General features: G+C 40.9%; 1 protein-coding gene across 1 annotated transcript; it reads left to right on the top strand.

Moving 5' to 3' along the window:
* Positions 1-5,634: 5,634 nt before the first annotated feature.
* LOC137266188 (uncharacterized) lies at positions 5,635-14,758 on the top strand. Its single transcript, XM_067801694.1, has 3 exons — positions 5,635-8,397; positions 9,257-9,345; positions 13,900-14,758. Exons 1-3 carry the CDS (start codon positions 5,635-5,637, stop codon positions 14,756-14,758), a joined length of 3,711 nt encoding a protein of 1,236 aa, XP_067657795.1.
* Positions 14,759-16,309: the final 1,551 nt, after the last annotated feature.

The following is a 16,309-nucleotide window of genomic DNA, read 5'->3' on the forward strand; positions in this document are numbered from 1 at the left end:
CAGCGATCGAACCCACTCAGCCACCGAGGCCTCCTCAAAATAGAAGTCCGACAACAAAAATCAGGTACTTTGTGTATGAATCTGACAAGTGTAGATTGGCATGCCTCCCATGACGCAAACCTATTAATGCGCACAATGAATGATGGCTTATTAAAGAATATCTGTCTCGTCCGTAATGCACCTTTAAAATACTGTTATCGGAGATTCCCCGTGTTTGTCTACAGTCACTTGATGAAACAATTAACCTGGTCGATGAACGCTTTGGTGCGATCGAGTACATATGGCGTATTTTAAAATGTCAATCACACAGAATAACCTGTAGGTAACAAACATGTACCCACAGGTGAAGGTGTTGTATGTGGCGACAATAACAACCTGGGCCCGCTTCAAGCAAGGACACAAATCTTGTGAGCACCTTGCTTCAGATTGGGTTAACAACTTTGAAACACCACTGATGGGACGCAGCTGAGGAATATGTTGACTGTGTTGCAGCCTATGTACGTGCGTGATGTCAAAACTGAAAAAGGAGGAACTGAATTGGCTGTTTAGCGCAAAAGATTCGTCATTGTGAAGGCATCAAATTATGTAAGCATTAAATGTTTCATCAAAGAATTTGATGTAAATTGTAAAACTATTGCTACAAAAGCCATTTTGTTAACTGATAAGGAAAGTTGCCCAAACTATAATTTTCTCTCTTTGTCTTCGATTACCATACTGCACACATGTAACATTACCATCGATGCATGTAATTAAAATGTACTCAAAACACGAGATGTGAAATGCTGGATTTCTTGGCAAGTGGCATAGTATCCAGGGTGGCATTATAAGCAGGGTATCATAACGTATTATAAGGTATTATAAGCTTTTATAAAGCATAATAAGCAGGGTGTTAGAAGGTATTATGACACAGTGACCAAGAACGGCTTTAACTTGCCAACAGTCCAACGTCACTGTCCGCTGAGGAATGTTCTAGCGGTTCAACAACATGTAAATGTATCTTTCTAATAACCATATCCTCAGACACATTTAACCTCTGCCTTAATTATATGTACAGAATATTTTTGCAGGTGAACAAATGCCAAGTATTTGGATGTGTTTGTCACAGATCCCGTAAGTGCTGATAGTCTGCTCTTACAGAGAATCTTAGGAGTACGGCAAGAGCTTTTGCTTCTATTTACAGTTGGTGAGGGGCGGGATTATTCTTTCTAAAACCAACTCCAGTGTGTTTAAAGAAACATGTGTCCCTGTTCATTTATGTTGTGTGAACTGGTTCTTTAATTAAACCGTAGCGTTTCAATTTTGGAACATCACAATTTATTTAGGTTATCCATGTCGATTAAGTAGCCTGTTGTCAAGTACACTTACACGTAGATATTAATGTCCAGCCATTGTCAACCGAAATACAGTAAGAATTTTCTTGATCGTCCTTGTAGTGAACCTCGCCCACACCCTCACCAATGGCAGATCCTCTACACAGTGTAAACTTGAACGAAAACTCGTTTATCTTGCACAATACATTTCTAAAAAAAATTGCAACAGTTTCTTTTCACGTTTACAAAATATTACACCAAACTTTCCAAACGCCGTGTCACGTGTCAATTGCCTATTGTTGGTAACTCCATGGGGGGTATATCCCCATCTACTATGAGCCAATAAAAAGACACTGAGACATTGACAACCAGTAAACCCTATTACGTTTAGTTTGCATTTGAATAAGTCAATTTCACAGAGAGTGGGCTTCTACGTCTATTTTGCTATTTCTCCCCTCGTATTTTTTTCCACCATAAGGCTCATTATTACTGCTATTGGTCCAGTGGTGATTCAGTTTTGTCTCTTTATCTGACACCACTATGGACACTGTGAGCTTTTTCAATGAACTTATGGTGGTTGGGCACTTAGGAGGTACTTAGGGGGTACTTAAACAGCGGGGACTGCGGCGACACACGGAGTTTACACATCGATGTTTATTTTATCAGCTGAGTGAGGTGAATTGCTTCAATAAGAACCTACAATTCCGTGAAATGAGCTCTGGGGTCTAAATGAGTATAGTTTGTGTGGCAATTTGTCATGTAACATGATTTTAATATGGCAACATTTTTTTCATATTTGGAACAACAAATCCACATGTGTCATTTCAGATTTGGATATTAGTTATTTAATTTTGACATTCCCCATTTAGTTGTCGCTGGGGGAGGCGAGAAAAGCAACAATAGTTAAAATCTTTACAAACACCTGCATGAAGTTCAGACGCTGCATGGGAACTGATTGTAACTGTGGAACACTGGGGCTGATCGTCTCTGTATTGTCCTGTACAGAATCATATTAAAGCGTGTGTGCAATGGCCTATTGTTCTTTCTGGTTTAGATGTTTGAATGGTAAAAAAACATGAAATGTGTTATTGAGAAATCCTTAAAGGCATTTCGTTGCTCTCTGTTCAGACGATAATAACTGTGAAATACGTTACGTTTTACAGTGAAATAAATCATATTAATTATTGAATAAAGTGCACAAACGCAATTAAGCAAACGCAATTATTGATATATTGAATACAAACGTGTTAACATAATTACGCTAAATGATCTAACAAAGTATAGATATAGATATATATTCATTAACACATAAGACATATCATACATGTAAGTATGATGACATACACAACATACGTGTATGCATATCGCAATCCCAGCATTGGCAGAGTCAGAGCTGTGACGTCACAATGCTGACACGGCAAACATCATCCTTTTTCTTGCATTGCATTCATCTACACGTCAATGGAATGTTCAGTCTCTCTGATTATTGTCAAATCATTTTCAGGGAGAACATTACATACTGCGTATTTGGGAAACCATAGTCTTGAGAACGTGATGTATACGGAACATATGCTCACAACCACACACTCCACACGCACTTTTTCACATGCAAACACAGCATTATCACATAAAAACACGAGTCGATTAGAAATAAAATGTATTGTGTATTTTTTAGCCTCGGGAGTTACATTTTATAGATAAATAACAAAGGGAAAGTAGTGTTAGTTAGTTGTATGAATAAACGTTGTTTCCTTGGATGTATGTTTATCATCTGTAACTAATGATCAATCGGAGGTGGAGATGTTTCAAGCAAATAAGCTATGTCAAAAACTTGGATGGACAATATCAACACATTTTCAATGAAATATTGTGTGAAAGATATATCTAAGAACAATACTGAGAGTTATATTTCAATTATTTTGCTTCAACAGCTCTTCTTTGCAACAGCCGTACCTGTGTGAATAACACTTATCATCGTGTCATGATTTTCTCCAGAGACGTGGAAGTATGCACACCAAAGTATCACATCTAGTCTGAATAACGTTTCAAAATCAAAAACAAATGTTATACGTTCCTAATTAGACGTTTGTATCGTTCCATGGTGATTATCGATTGTTTGCACCTGCCTAATTACTTAGCTTTCTGTTCTGCTGTCAGAAATGTTTCAACTAACCACGTGCTGACATTGATGTATGTGGTGAGATGAGGTGAAATAGGTTTTTGGATTATTGCTGCTATATAAAGAATCGCACCCAAGTGTCAACAGACATCAATTGTATCAACACGAGTTGGTAAAAGTTTCAAGGATATTTTTACTTTTATCAACAAGTTTTGATATAATTGATATCAGTAGACACGAGGGTGATATTCTATTTATCATCAAAAATCATTCTTCATTAGTTTTCAATGAAAAATGTACATCTCTGAACACTTGCGTACCATTAACACTTGCTGTGCAGCGATGTCATAGCATTGTGATGTCATCAAGATCATGACGACATAGTGTTGTAAAGGCATTGTACAAAATCGTGTGTCAAAACTATATCGCCTAGGGGATATCGTATTGTCTCACACAAGCGATATACCCTGTGGAACACAGTTTTGGATGATAAATGAATGCACCTGTGTGGATGTGTGTGTGTGTGTGCATGCGTGCGTGCTTGCATGTTTCAACGCTTGTACTAGTTCTCCTTGATGCAGGTTTTGATCTATTTGTCATTGTCATACTACAGTTTACAGGGATACAGACATGTTGTTATTGACAAAGCATCTACACACCAGCTGGCTGTCCTGATACTCATGACTGTACATGCATCCATCTGAACGTGTCATCGCCTGTCGACAGATGACAAATACCTATATAAGGGGAATAACTCTTCATTTACTTGGTTCATCTATGCCATTTTGGTACAAGCCGCCTTAAAATCACGTACACGCTTTCACTACCTCTCTGAGACACATTTTGTTTCAATTATAAGTATTAAATAAGAATATGTTAGATATCTGTGATGTTATTTGTAGGGTTATTTTTCTCATGACATAAATGTATAGTGAGTGAGTGAGTGAGTGAGTTGGGTTTTTCGCCGCTTTTAGCAGTATTCCAGCAATATCACGGCTGGGGACACCAGCAATAGACTTAACATAATGTACCCATGTGGGGGATCGAACCCCGGCCTCCTGCATGACGAACGAACTCTGTAACCACTAGGATGCAAAATAATATGCTTGAAATAATTGTTACTGTAAATAATAAATCGAACAATACACGATACAGTTCAAAACCCATAACAGTCCTTAGCCTATCTTCAACACTACCGATTATAAGTGACAACTTGCTCACGCGCATGACTTTGACAAAACATTATACTGGATAATTTGAAACGCAAGTAAAATATCTCACTTGCAGCCGCCAATACACAGTACCACCATTTTGCTTTTGGACTCACCAGACACTCATCGTGGTGTGCTGACTAGTTATCACGTTTTCCTATCGTCACGGGACAGGACTGTCATTCAGTATATTGCGGAAACAACCGTAGGTCCCGACGAAAACCTGGTCTCACATGATGATAAAGATTCGAAATATATCCATTTATTATTTTGGTCGGCAAATATTTATATATTTTTTATCAACAGATACCTAAATTACAATTCAGACATTTGAGTAACTTATAGACAACAGGTTTACAGAAATATTTACAGAACCGTGTGTATCAGTTGCAGTGATGTTCTGTATAAAATGTACGTCAAAGGTGGGTTTGTTATGTATAATCTGTGTATGCATGGAGGTAATGATCTGTACATTTTGAGAGGTAAGACAAAAATAGTTCCTCTGTTTGACTCAAGTCAAATCAATTCTTTTGTTTCTGCTCTCTGTTTAATTATTTATAATTTGATTAAATGTTCAACTCCGTATCCTATCAGATGCTGCTAAATTAGTGCTAATACAATTATTTTTGCTGAATCAGTATGCACTAACTATATATGTGTTCCTGTAAAGTCTGAATTATTGAAACGTTGAGTCAGTGCGTCCTAACTCTGTTGGCGGTTTTATCAGCGGAAAATATGAATAACATAGATCTGTTCAATTCAATGTGGAAAAGTCTATTTAGGTGTAATTTAATGAATACTTTTTCTTTCATGCAGATATGAACTGTAAACACTGTAAATTGTAAACTAAAAAAGAACGTCGGTATAAAAGTATTATCGAGTCTTAACAATCCTCAGAAAGAAATTCCATTTAATATAAAGGGAAAAAACTGTAAACTAGATGGGTGCACAACTGAAAATCAGTGCTGACACCAGGTGTTCATGATTCAAGAGCATGTCCGGTACTACAGATTGCACCCACCAGGTGTTCGTGAAGTGCATGTCCGGTACTACAGATTGTACCCACCAGGTGTTCGTGAAGAGCATGTCCGGTACTACAGATTGTACCTACCAAGTGTTCGTGAAGAGCATGTCCGGTACTACAGATTGTACCCACCAGGTGTTCGTGAAGTGCATGTCCGGTACTACAGATTGTACCCACCAAGTGTTCGTGAAGTGCATGTCCGGTACTACAGATTGTACCCACCAGGTGTTCGTGAAGAGCATGTCCGGTACTACAGATTGCACCTACCAAGTGTTCGTGAAGTGCATGTCCGGTACTACAGATTGTACCCACCAGGTGTTCGTGAAGAGCATGTCCGGTACTACAGATTGTACCCACCAGGTGTTCGTGAAGTGCATGTCCGGTACTACAGATTGTACCTACCAAGTGTTCGTCAAGTGCATGTCCGGTACTACAGATTGTACCCACCAGGTGTTCGTGAAGAGCATGTCCGGTACTACAGAATGCACCTACCAAGTGTTCGTGAAGAGCATGTCCGGTACTACAGATTGTACCCACCAGATGTTCGTGAAGAGCATGTCCGGTACTACAGATTGTACCCACCAGGTGTTCGTGAAGAGCATGTCCGGTACTACAGATTGTACCCACCAAGTGTTCGTGAAGTGCATGTCCGGTACTACAGATTGTACCCACCAGGTGTTCGTGAAGAGCATGTCCGGTACTACAGGTTGCACCTACCAAGTGTTCGTGAAAAGCATGTCCGGTACTACAGATTGTACCCACCAGGTGTTCGTGAAGTGCATGTCCGGTACTACAGATTGTACCCACCAAGTGTTCGTGAAGTGCATGTCCGGTACTACAGATTGTACCCACCAGGTGTTCGTGAAGAGCATGTCCGGTACTACAGATTGTACCCACCAGGTGTTCGTGAAGAGCATGTCCGGTACTACAGATTGTACCCACCAGGTGTTCGTGAAGAGCATGTCCGGTACTACAGATTGTACCCACCAGGTGTTCGTGAAGAGCATGTCCGGTACTACAGATTGTACCCACCAAGTGTTCGTGAAGTGCATGTCCGGTACTACAGATTGTACCCACCAGGTGTTCGTGAAGTGCATGTCCGGTACTACAGATTGTACCCACCACGTGTTCGTGAAGTGCATGTCCGGTACTACAGATTGTACCCACCAGGTGTTCGTGAAGAGCATGTCCGGTACTACAGATTGTACCCACCAGGTGTTCGTGAAGAGCATGTCCGGTACTACAGATTGTACCCACCAGGTGTTCGTGAAGTGCATGTCCGGTACTACAGATTGTACCCACCAGGTGTTCGTGAAGAGCATGTCCGGTACTACAGATTGTACCCACCAGGTGTTCGTGAAGAGCATGTCCGGTACTACAGATTGTACCCACCAAGTGTTCGTGAAGTGCATGTCCGGTACTACAGATTGTACCCACCAAGTGTTCGTGAAGAGCATGTCCGGTACTACAGATTGTACCCACCAAGTGTTCGTGAAGTGCATGTCCGGTACTACAGATTGTACCCACCAAGTGTTCGTGAAGAGCATGTCCGGTACTACAGATTGTACCCACCAGGTGTTCGTGAAGAGCATGTCCGGTACTACAGATTGTACCCACCAGGTGTTCGTGAAGAGCATGTCCGGTACTACAGATTGTACCCACCAGGTGTTCGTGAAGAGCATGTCCGGTACTACAGATTGTACCCACCAAGTGTTCGTGAAGAGCATGTCCGGTACTACAGATTGTACCCACCAGGTGTTCGTGAAGAGCATGTCCGGTACTACAGATTGTACCCACCAGGTGTTCGTGAAGAGCATGTCCGGTACTACAGATTGTACCCCCCAGGTGTTCGTGAAGAGCATGTCCGGTACTACAGATTGTACCCACCAGGTGTTCGTGAAGTGCATGTCCGGTACTACAGATTGTACCCACCAGGTGTTCGTGAAGAGCATGTCCGGTACTACAGATTGCACCTACCAAGTGTTCGTGAAGAGCATGTCCGGTACTACAGATTGTACCCACCAGGTGTTCGTGAAGAGCATGTCCGGTACTACAGATTGTACCCACCAGGTGTTCGTGAAGAGCATGTCCGGTACTACAGATTGTACCCACCAAGTGTTCGTGAAGTGCATGTCCGGTACTGCAGATTGTACCCACCAGGTGTTCGTGAAGAGCATGTCCGGTACTACAGATTGTACCCACCAGGTGTTCGTGAAGAGCATGTCCGGTACTACAGATTGCACCTACCAAGTGTTCGTGAAGAGCATGTCCGGTACTACAGATTGTACCCACCAGGTGTTCGTGAAGAGCATGCCCGGTACTACAGATTGTACCCACCAGGTGTTCGTGAAGAGCATGTCCGGTACTACAGATTGTGCCCACCAGGTGTTCGTGAAGAGCATGTCCGGTACTACAGATTGTACCCACCAGATGTTCGTGAAGAGCATGTCCGGTACTACAGATTGTACCCACCAGGTGTTCGTGAAGAGCATGTCCGGTACTACAGATTGTACCCACCAGGTGTTCGTGAAGAGCATGTCCGGTACTACAGATTGTACCCACCAGGTGTTCGTGAAGAGCATGTCCGGTACTACAGATTGTACCCACCAAGTGTTCGTGAAGAGCATGTCCGGTACTACAGATTGTACCCACCAGGTGTTCGTGAAGAGCATGTCCAGTACCTTCGGCTGCACCAACCTTTCACACAACCTGCCAGTGTCACAAAACGCCATTGTCAGAATCATATCTGGGTCTTTTCTTTTCTCAGAACATTGTCAGCGTGTTTGTTAAACAATCTGTCCATGGTTTATACTATTTACCTGTAGTGCATGTTTGTAAATATCCTTGATGCAAGGATTATATGTTCTGTATGTCACGGGCATAGATCAATACATCACATTTACCTCTACCAAAAGGCCAGCGAGATACCTCCATAAATCTTTAAATTTTAGTCAGTCAGTTACACGTTTTCGGTGTACTCACTCACTCACTCACTCCATGAATTGTGAAACAGCTCTGACGTCAGTAGCCGATACCCTCTTACAGTCACTCACTCGCCAAAAGTGTCACCGGATTGCCTGGCCATAATTATATCGCCGTGACATTAATGTTTTACGTTAATCGGTCAGTCTGTCCTGCTATAGACACAACTTAGATACATGGTTTTATGTATGAAACATTGCAAGTCTTTACTATGTTGACACACATGGTATTTTATTCCTTATGGGTCAATGTCGAAAAATCTATCTGTCTTTTTTGGTGGTGGGGCAGCTTAATATTTAAATGTTTAGATAAGGCCAGTCCCATCAGTTCCTTTTAAACTGCAATGTTGTTCACATGTTAATACAATACATGTTGAAATACATTCATCTGGAGGCAAACTGACCACAATTTGCACTGATATTTCATCTTCATTGCACCCCGTCCCACATCATTACTGATTCCCCGTTTTTTCCGCCTGCCGCTAAACGTAACTTTCCATAATTCTTGTACATCTAATCCATCTTCAAGTGGAAGCTCTGTTCACACTTGTTTACTTATCAAAACTTAACAAACTGAACAAACAGGTCTTGGTGTTGCAATTCCATTACAGGACCTCGCCATGGTGTCTGCTAGGAGCATCAGAGTAGATCTAAGACTCCCAGAAGGAAGAAGGCGTAATGCTATCTTCGTTTCTATAAGGTACTGGAGCTCAAGCAAAACCTCGAAAAAATAATTATATTACATCAAAGACACAAATGAGATGGGATGGGCTCATCCCGTGAGAGGATAACTCACTAGTGAATTTCGGCAATGGTGGTGTTCGTCTAATAGACGCCCGAGGAGTGAATGTATGGTGGCTGCGGAACTCAGCCATCCGGAAAGCTGAGTGCTAGTTGTCTCCCTTGGGACTTTCGGTATGAAAACAACGTCAAATCTCATCCGAAACACGATGGCGTTAAGGTGTCACAGGTCATTACAGATAACACAGCTAAAAGGTACAAAGCTAATGTGTCTCTTCATCCCTTTGGTCACTCGTTTTGTCATTTGGGAAAATCCTTTCAATCTCAGTCAGAAGTACATATTCAGTCGAACAAATCCTTAGAATAATTGTCACAAAACCTCGTGTAAAGGGTAAAGTTCTTCGCTTAAGTCTGTTGCATCAAACTCGTCATCGTGTAACGTTGTTGGTTGTCAAAACATTATGGAAAAGTTTAAATCTGTGTGTTAACAAGAGGCGTACATCAAAGCCATGATGTCGCTTCTAAAGTTGTTTTCTTTATAGTGTGAACAATGGACGACTCCCTGTACGTAAGAATGTATTTCGCTGTAAAAATCGTAAGTCTTTGAAAAGTTAATTGTATGTTGGAAAGTAAACCTAAGGGAAACACAATTCCCTGTTCATGGGTTCTGATCTTTGAGATTCCGTAGCTCAGAGCAAGTTTACTAAGTGATTAAATTCGCCTTCTGATCCGACCGGGACCTAATAGCACCATACACAAATACACAGCCTTGAGAGTCCCAGAACGATGTGGCGAGTACACTTAAAGGGTTCAGCAGGTCGTTTTAATGTAACTTTGTAACTTCTCTTTGAAGTAGTCAGGAAAAGTAAATCTGTCACATGTTGTTTTAGAGCAGATTTATTTCGAAGGCGTGATTGAGGTTGGGTTGTATCTGGAGACACAACTGGGAACAATTACGGTGCGTTCGTGTGTGTGTGTGTGCGTGTGTGTGTGTGTGTGTACGTGTGAGCCTCGTGTGCGTAACGGCATGCTGGTGTGTGGGTTTCCGTGTATTTGTTTGAGTTCTTCTATGGCAGGACGACTACTACCGACCCATCATAGAAAGCCTTTTTGTCAAACTCTGACTCACCCTAACTAAAAGTGCTTTATGGTTCAACTTCTTTATTATACAAGGTCACAACGTTTCGAGACAGATTTGAAAATCACCGTTTAAGAACTTATGTTCAAAACGGGTTAGGTACGTTTATAATGAGGACATGCGAGGGTTACCTTTACGGAAACATGAAGTGATTAATGTGTTCATTATGTTTAGAACAAATATGAATAGTTCTAGTTCTTAAGGTGGAATCTATGAATTAATGAATTATATATGATGAATTATCATTATCAGGCTGAATTATGGCCGTGAATCTGAATTCAGGTAGTTAGGAAAGAACAATTGCTTCTATTTGCTGCCAATTGTCTGAGAATTCCAAATTACCCACGGTTTCACAAGAAACATAACTAATTCAGTTACATTCAGCACTATTAAATGTACATTTGAAAAAGGTGTTCCGCAATCGGCAATACCATCAACTGAAATTTGCAACACCGTGGAATGAACTTGTCAACATATCCCGAATTCGGTGGGTGCGAATGACGTGACTTGACTTAACTGTTTTCATTCCTCATCCAATTGACGGAGCGGTGTGGTAGCCTAATGTCATCTACTGAGATGTTGTTGAGATATTGCTGACTTGTCCGTTAATATATTTTGTCTATACCACGATATGAAAGATATATTAATTTGAGAACCTTTTTTTATTCACGTGTGAGTGTTCATTATGAAGGTAACCTTTTCCAAAGATGGTGACCTCCATCGCTGGTCCACTACTGCATTCCTTCAGTTTTAACGTTACTCATGTTTCATTCCAAAGCTGGGTTTGCTGCAATTACGGGAATATTGACGACGAAACATCAGTTTACACCGTTAAGTGGCTTCATTGTTCTTTATTGATCTTAATCTACACCAATAATGTGCTACTTGTTATTTGCTACCTGTATTTGTTTATGCTAATTGTAAACACGTGTACGTGTAAATGTACATAGCATTGATGTGTTGTTGTGACCTCAACATGTTTAAATCTACACGGAAACGTTGCTGAATGCAGTAAACAAGAAGCTGATACTTAAAAGGTTAGATGTTTCCTTATCTATCATCACATTCTAGAATAACAATCAACAAATACGTGAATAAGATCATTAGTTTTACGCCGCATTCAGCAGTATTCCAGCTATATGCCGCAGTCTGTAAATAATCGAGTCAGGGCCAGACATTCCAGTGTTCAACAACATGAGCCTCGATCTGTGCATTTGGGAACCTAGTCAGCGAGGCTGACCACCCGATCCCGTCAGTCGCCTTTTTCCACAAGCATGCGTGACTGAGGATCAATGCTAACCCGGATCTTCACCTACAGACAAGCATGGGTTACTGAAGATCAATGCTAACCCGGATCTTCACCGACAGACAAGCATGGGTTACTGAAGATCAATGCTAATCAACACAGTAAACAACACAGGTGTCCATGTTTTGTGGTGAAAAAAGAGGAATAAGTTTGTTGTTTAGTTTTTCCCAATATAGGCGGTGGAAGATTTGAGTCTGTTGGACTCTACAGGTTTAAACGACTGAACTTCGTCTAGCAGTAAATCTTAATTTATTTTGCAACTTTAAAAGATGGATTCTATCTGACACATTGAGGTGCATTGGAAAATATTGTGTTTCTAAAACCGATTCGAAAGATACCCTGAAAATTGATCTGAAGTTGTTTTATGACCAGGACTTGCTCGAATTCAAAACTAGCGTTGCCATAGTAACAGAACGTGGTCTAAGACGTAATTCGTCCGTTAAATTAATTAACTTGTGACACACTTTTATACCTTTCATCACGGAATTAAGTTATTTTAAGCAAAAACTCATTAATCTGATTAATCCGATAGATGGCGGACGGGAGAAAGTTTTTCCCCTCACAACCAAACACGTCATCGTATTTCATTGCATGCCTTTCAATAGCCATTTGCTCTGGGCATGTGACTACATGTACAGTATATATGTATGTATGTATGCATGCACGCACGCACGCATGCACGCACGTATTCACGCACGCATGTATTCACGCACGCACGCATGTGCGTCTGTATGTGAGTACGCCCGTGCGTGTGTCGTTTTTGTGTCTCTCTAAACGTAGTTTCTTTTTGTGAAGAAATGCGTTGTATGATGAATAACATCTCATATGTGCAAAAACTTCAAAAGGCAAAATGAACTAAAATTAACACTCCAGTAGAATGAACTATTACCATCAGTAGGTAAATGCGTTTGTTGACTTGACAGGTTTCCACAGAACACTTTGATTCTGTGACAGGCCAGTTATCAGTGACTGCCTCGCTGTAAATGACATTAGTCAAACCGAAATTGATAACAGTTGATTGACTGTGCGATCGACAGGCTTGTGATGAAACGTTGACGCTGCCAGTGTCGCCCCATTCCATACGTCATTACGACGTTGTCGACTGCTTGTATCAATTATGTCAATCGGTAGAGTGGAACTGAACGGTTTTCAGTAGAACGGCAGGTTTGTTACTCGGCATCCGTACAAAGGAACGACAAGCAGTTGGTTCATGTTCTGACACACTAGAACTCTTGTCTACATACATGGTGTGATCTGGATAGTGGACATTACATGTGGAATAATTACCACACACAGATAAACGACATTATATGAATTACAATGCAGGAAAATTAACCATACATGACGATTCTCAGTTAAATAACTAGTCTGCGGCAAATGATATTAAATAATTAGTCTGAGACAACTGATATTAAAAACTAGTCTGAGACAACTGATATTAAATGATTAGTCTGAGACAGCTGATATTAAATTATTAGTCTGAGACAGCTGATATTAAATAATTAGTCTGAGACAACTGATATTAAACAACTAGTCTGAGACAACTGATAATAAATAACTAGTCTGAGACAATTGATATTAAATAATTAGTCTGAGACAACTGATATTACATAACGTGTCTGAGACAATTGATACTAAGTAACTAGTCTGAGACAACTGATGTTAAGTAACTAGTCTGAGACAACTTGATATCAAATAACTAGACTGAAACAAATGATATTAAATACCTAGTGGGAGACAGCTGATACTAAATAATTAGTCTGAGGCAGCTGATATTAAATACCTAATCTGAGACAACTGATATTAAATAGGTGTCACCCCGGGAAAGCCACATTTTAAAAATGACATATACCGCGAGAGCCACATTTACGGTTGATTGCATTTCACCTACTCTGGACCTTAATTACCTAATCCGATTACCGTTACCTGTAAAAGAGCGTCCCGTCTTTTTTTTTTTTTTTAGAGCGTCTCGGTATGGGTGATTTCAAATGAAAATATCCTGTTGGGAGTAAGTAATGAGTTAGAGATCAAACATTTTCTTCTTGCGTTGTGAGAGAATGTACTGCCAGGCTCACAACTGAGGGCGAGATACTCTATGCCATAGAGATTTTTGGACACTCCCACGACCCACTTCCCTTCGAGTTTCACGTCGACGCCTTCAAAGCAAGACTGATGGAGAGAGCAATGACAGAGACGACTCCCATACCTACTATTTACGGCGAGGAGATCTCAAGACTGCGTCAGAACCACGACATCATCTCAGACGACATGCTGAAGCAGATCCCATCATTCAAGTCACTGAACACCATTCTGTATCGTCAGAGACACAAGACCTTGCCCCGCCTTCCTGAGAGTCGACCCGAAACCAACCTTGAAGACAAGTACGCAAAGACGGAAGGAGGCGATCAGTTCCTTCATCGTGTCAACGCCGACATTCTGATCTTCACTACAGACAAGAACATCGAAAATCTGTGTACTGCAAGCACCGTATTTTGTGATGGTACGTTCTATACATGTCCTAAATTGTTTGATCAGATATATTGTGTACATGCTGAGGTGTTTTGTCACATGGTTCCACTAGTGTACTGTTTACTGTCCAACAGAAGCGCAGAATGCTACACTCAGATGTTTGAGTATCTGTGTGATCTTGCTGGAAGACAAGGCTTGCAGTTTGCCCCGCATACTGTACAACTGGACTTTGAACGTGCAGCTCACAATGCAGTGAGAGGTGTATTTCCAGCTGCTTCTGTGAGAGGGTGCTTCTTTCACTATGCGCAATGCATATGGAGGAGGGTACAGAAAGAAGGCCTGGTTAGTGACTACAAAGAAGATGGGGAAGTCAAGAAGTTGGTACGACGAGCTGCTGCCTTGCCCCTGGTGCCCTGTGACAAGATAGAATGCCGTTGCGGAATCTCCTGCCAGTCCTAAGGTCACTGCCTTCATGGACTACGTAACCACAAGCTGGGTTGAAGGCCAGGCTTTCATTCCAGAAATCTGGAATCACTTTGAAAATCAAGGGCACCGAATGAATAATCATTTGGAAGGATGGCACAACAAAATCAAGAAACTTTTGAGAAAGTCCCATCCGAACATTTTCGAAGTAATCCAGCTCTTCCAACGGGAACAGTCCCTCACAGAGGTCACCATACTCAGACTTTCACATCAGCCCAAAGAACCTTCACGTCGAAGGAGATATCGTGCAATAGATGCACGTATAGCATCTTTGAAGCAGCAGCTATTAAACCAGAGGCTCAATGAGATAACGTATGCAGACCATGTGGGAGACCTTCTGCATCTGCAATGAAGTGATTTCAGTGAAGTGAAGTGACTATTACTGTGGCTATAAGCACACAGCTGATCAAATCATAATTATTTGTTTATTTATTAGTATTTATTTTATTATTTCATTATTATTTCATAATTATTTCAAATGACCCCAAACACTGTAATCTAAATAAAGAAAGAGAATGAGACCACGATATTTGTTGTGTTTACTACGGTAGTTATAAACACCGTCCGGTTTGTTTTGACGACATACCCCGCGAAAGCCAAATTCTGTAATCACTTGACCGTAACTATTACCGCGAGAGCCACACCAAAATCAGCTACTAATTCTCGAAATGTGGCTTTCCCGGGCTGTAACCATTAAATAACTAGTCTGAGACAACTGATATTAAAAACTAGTCTGAGGCAACTGATATTGAATAAGTAGTCTGAGACAACTGATACTAAATAACTAGTATGAGGCAACTGATATTAAATAACTAGTCTGAGACAACTGCTATTAAATAACTAGTCTGAGACAACTGATATCATGTCCAAACCGCTAAAATGGAAAGACTTGATGTGATTAGGTACAACATCAGAAACTGGCCGTGATAGTGAACTGATATTTGTAATACGTTACTGTCCATGTAACCAGACATGGGTCCTCAGTCAGCGGATCGACGTGCACTCGGATCGGTGAGATGTATACGACAGCTGAGCTCCTGGAGGTTGTCCACTGATATCATGCCGGACACCAAACATCGTCGTTTTCATTCCTAGATGCTTCACTGAATGTAGTTCACTGACTGTATTTCACTGACAGTACTTCACTGGCTGTACTTCACTGACTGCTTTACTGAAAGTACTTCACTGACTGTACTTCACTGACTATACTTCATCTGTTAATACGTGTTTTCCGATCCATTGCTCAAATGGTGATAATTATTCTTCTTCATTTTTCGTTTCAGGAATGGGGCGTCTTTCACTGAAACATAGCGCAAGTAACTGCAAACAATTGGGACACTATCAAAACACTCTCCAGCAACAAACATGAGTACAAACAGAGAAAATTGGCCGAAGCTATTCACATCCGCAGACACAACCCTTCTATAAACAGGGATCAGGGTATATTTCTACCTAACCAATTCGACACTTTAATCAAGAAATATTAATCTCTGGCTTCCGTCACTAATCCACTATTAATTGGTCTCC

Source organism: Haliotis asinina, chromosome 15 (genome assembly GCF_037392515.1).
Source record: "Haliotis asinina isolate JCU_RB_2024 chromosome 15, JCU_Hal_asi_v2, whole genome shotgun sequence".
Classification (NCBI taxonomy): Eukaryota; Metazoa; Mollusca; class Gastropoda; order Lepetellida; family Haliotidae; genus Haliotis; species Haliotis asinina.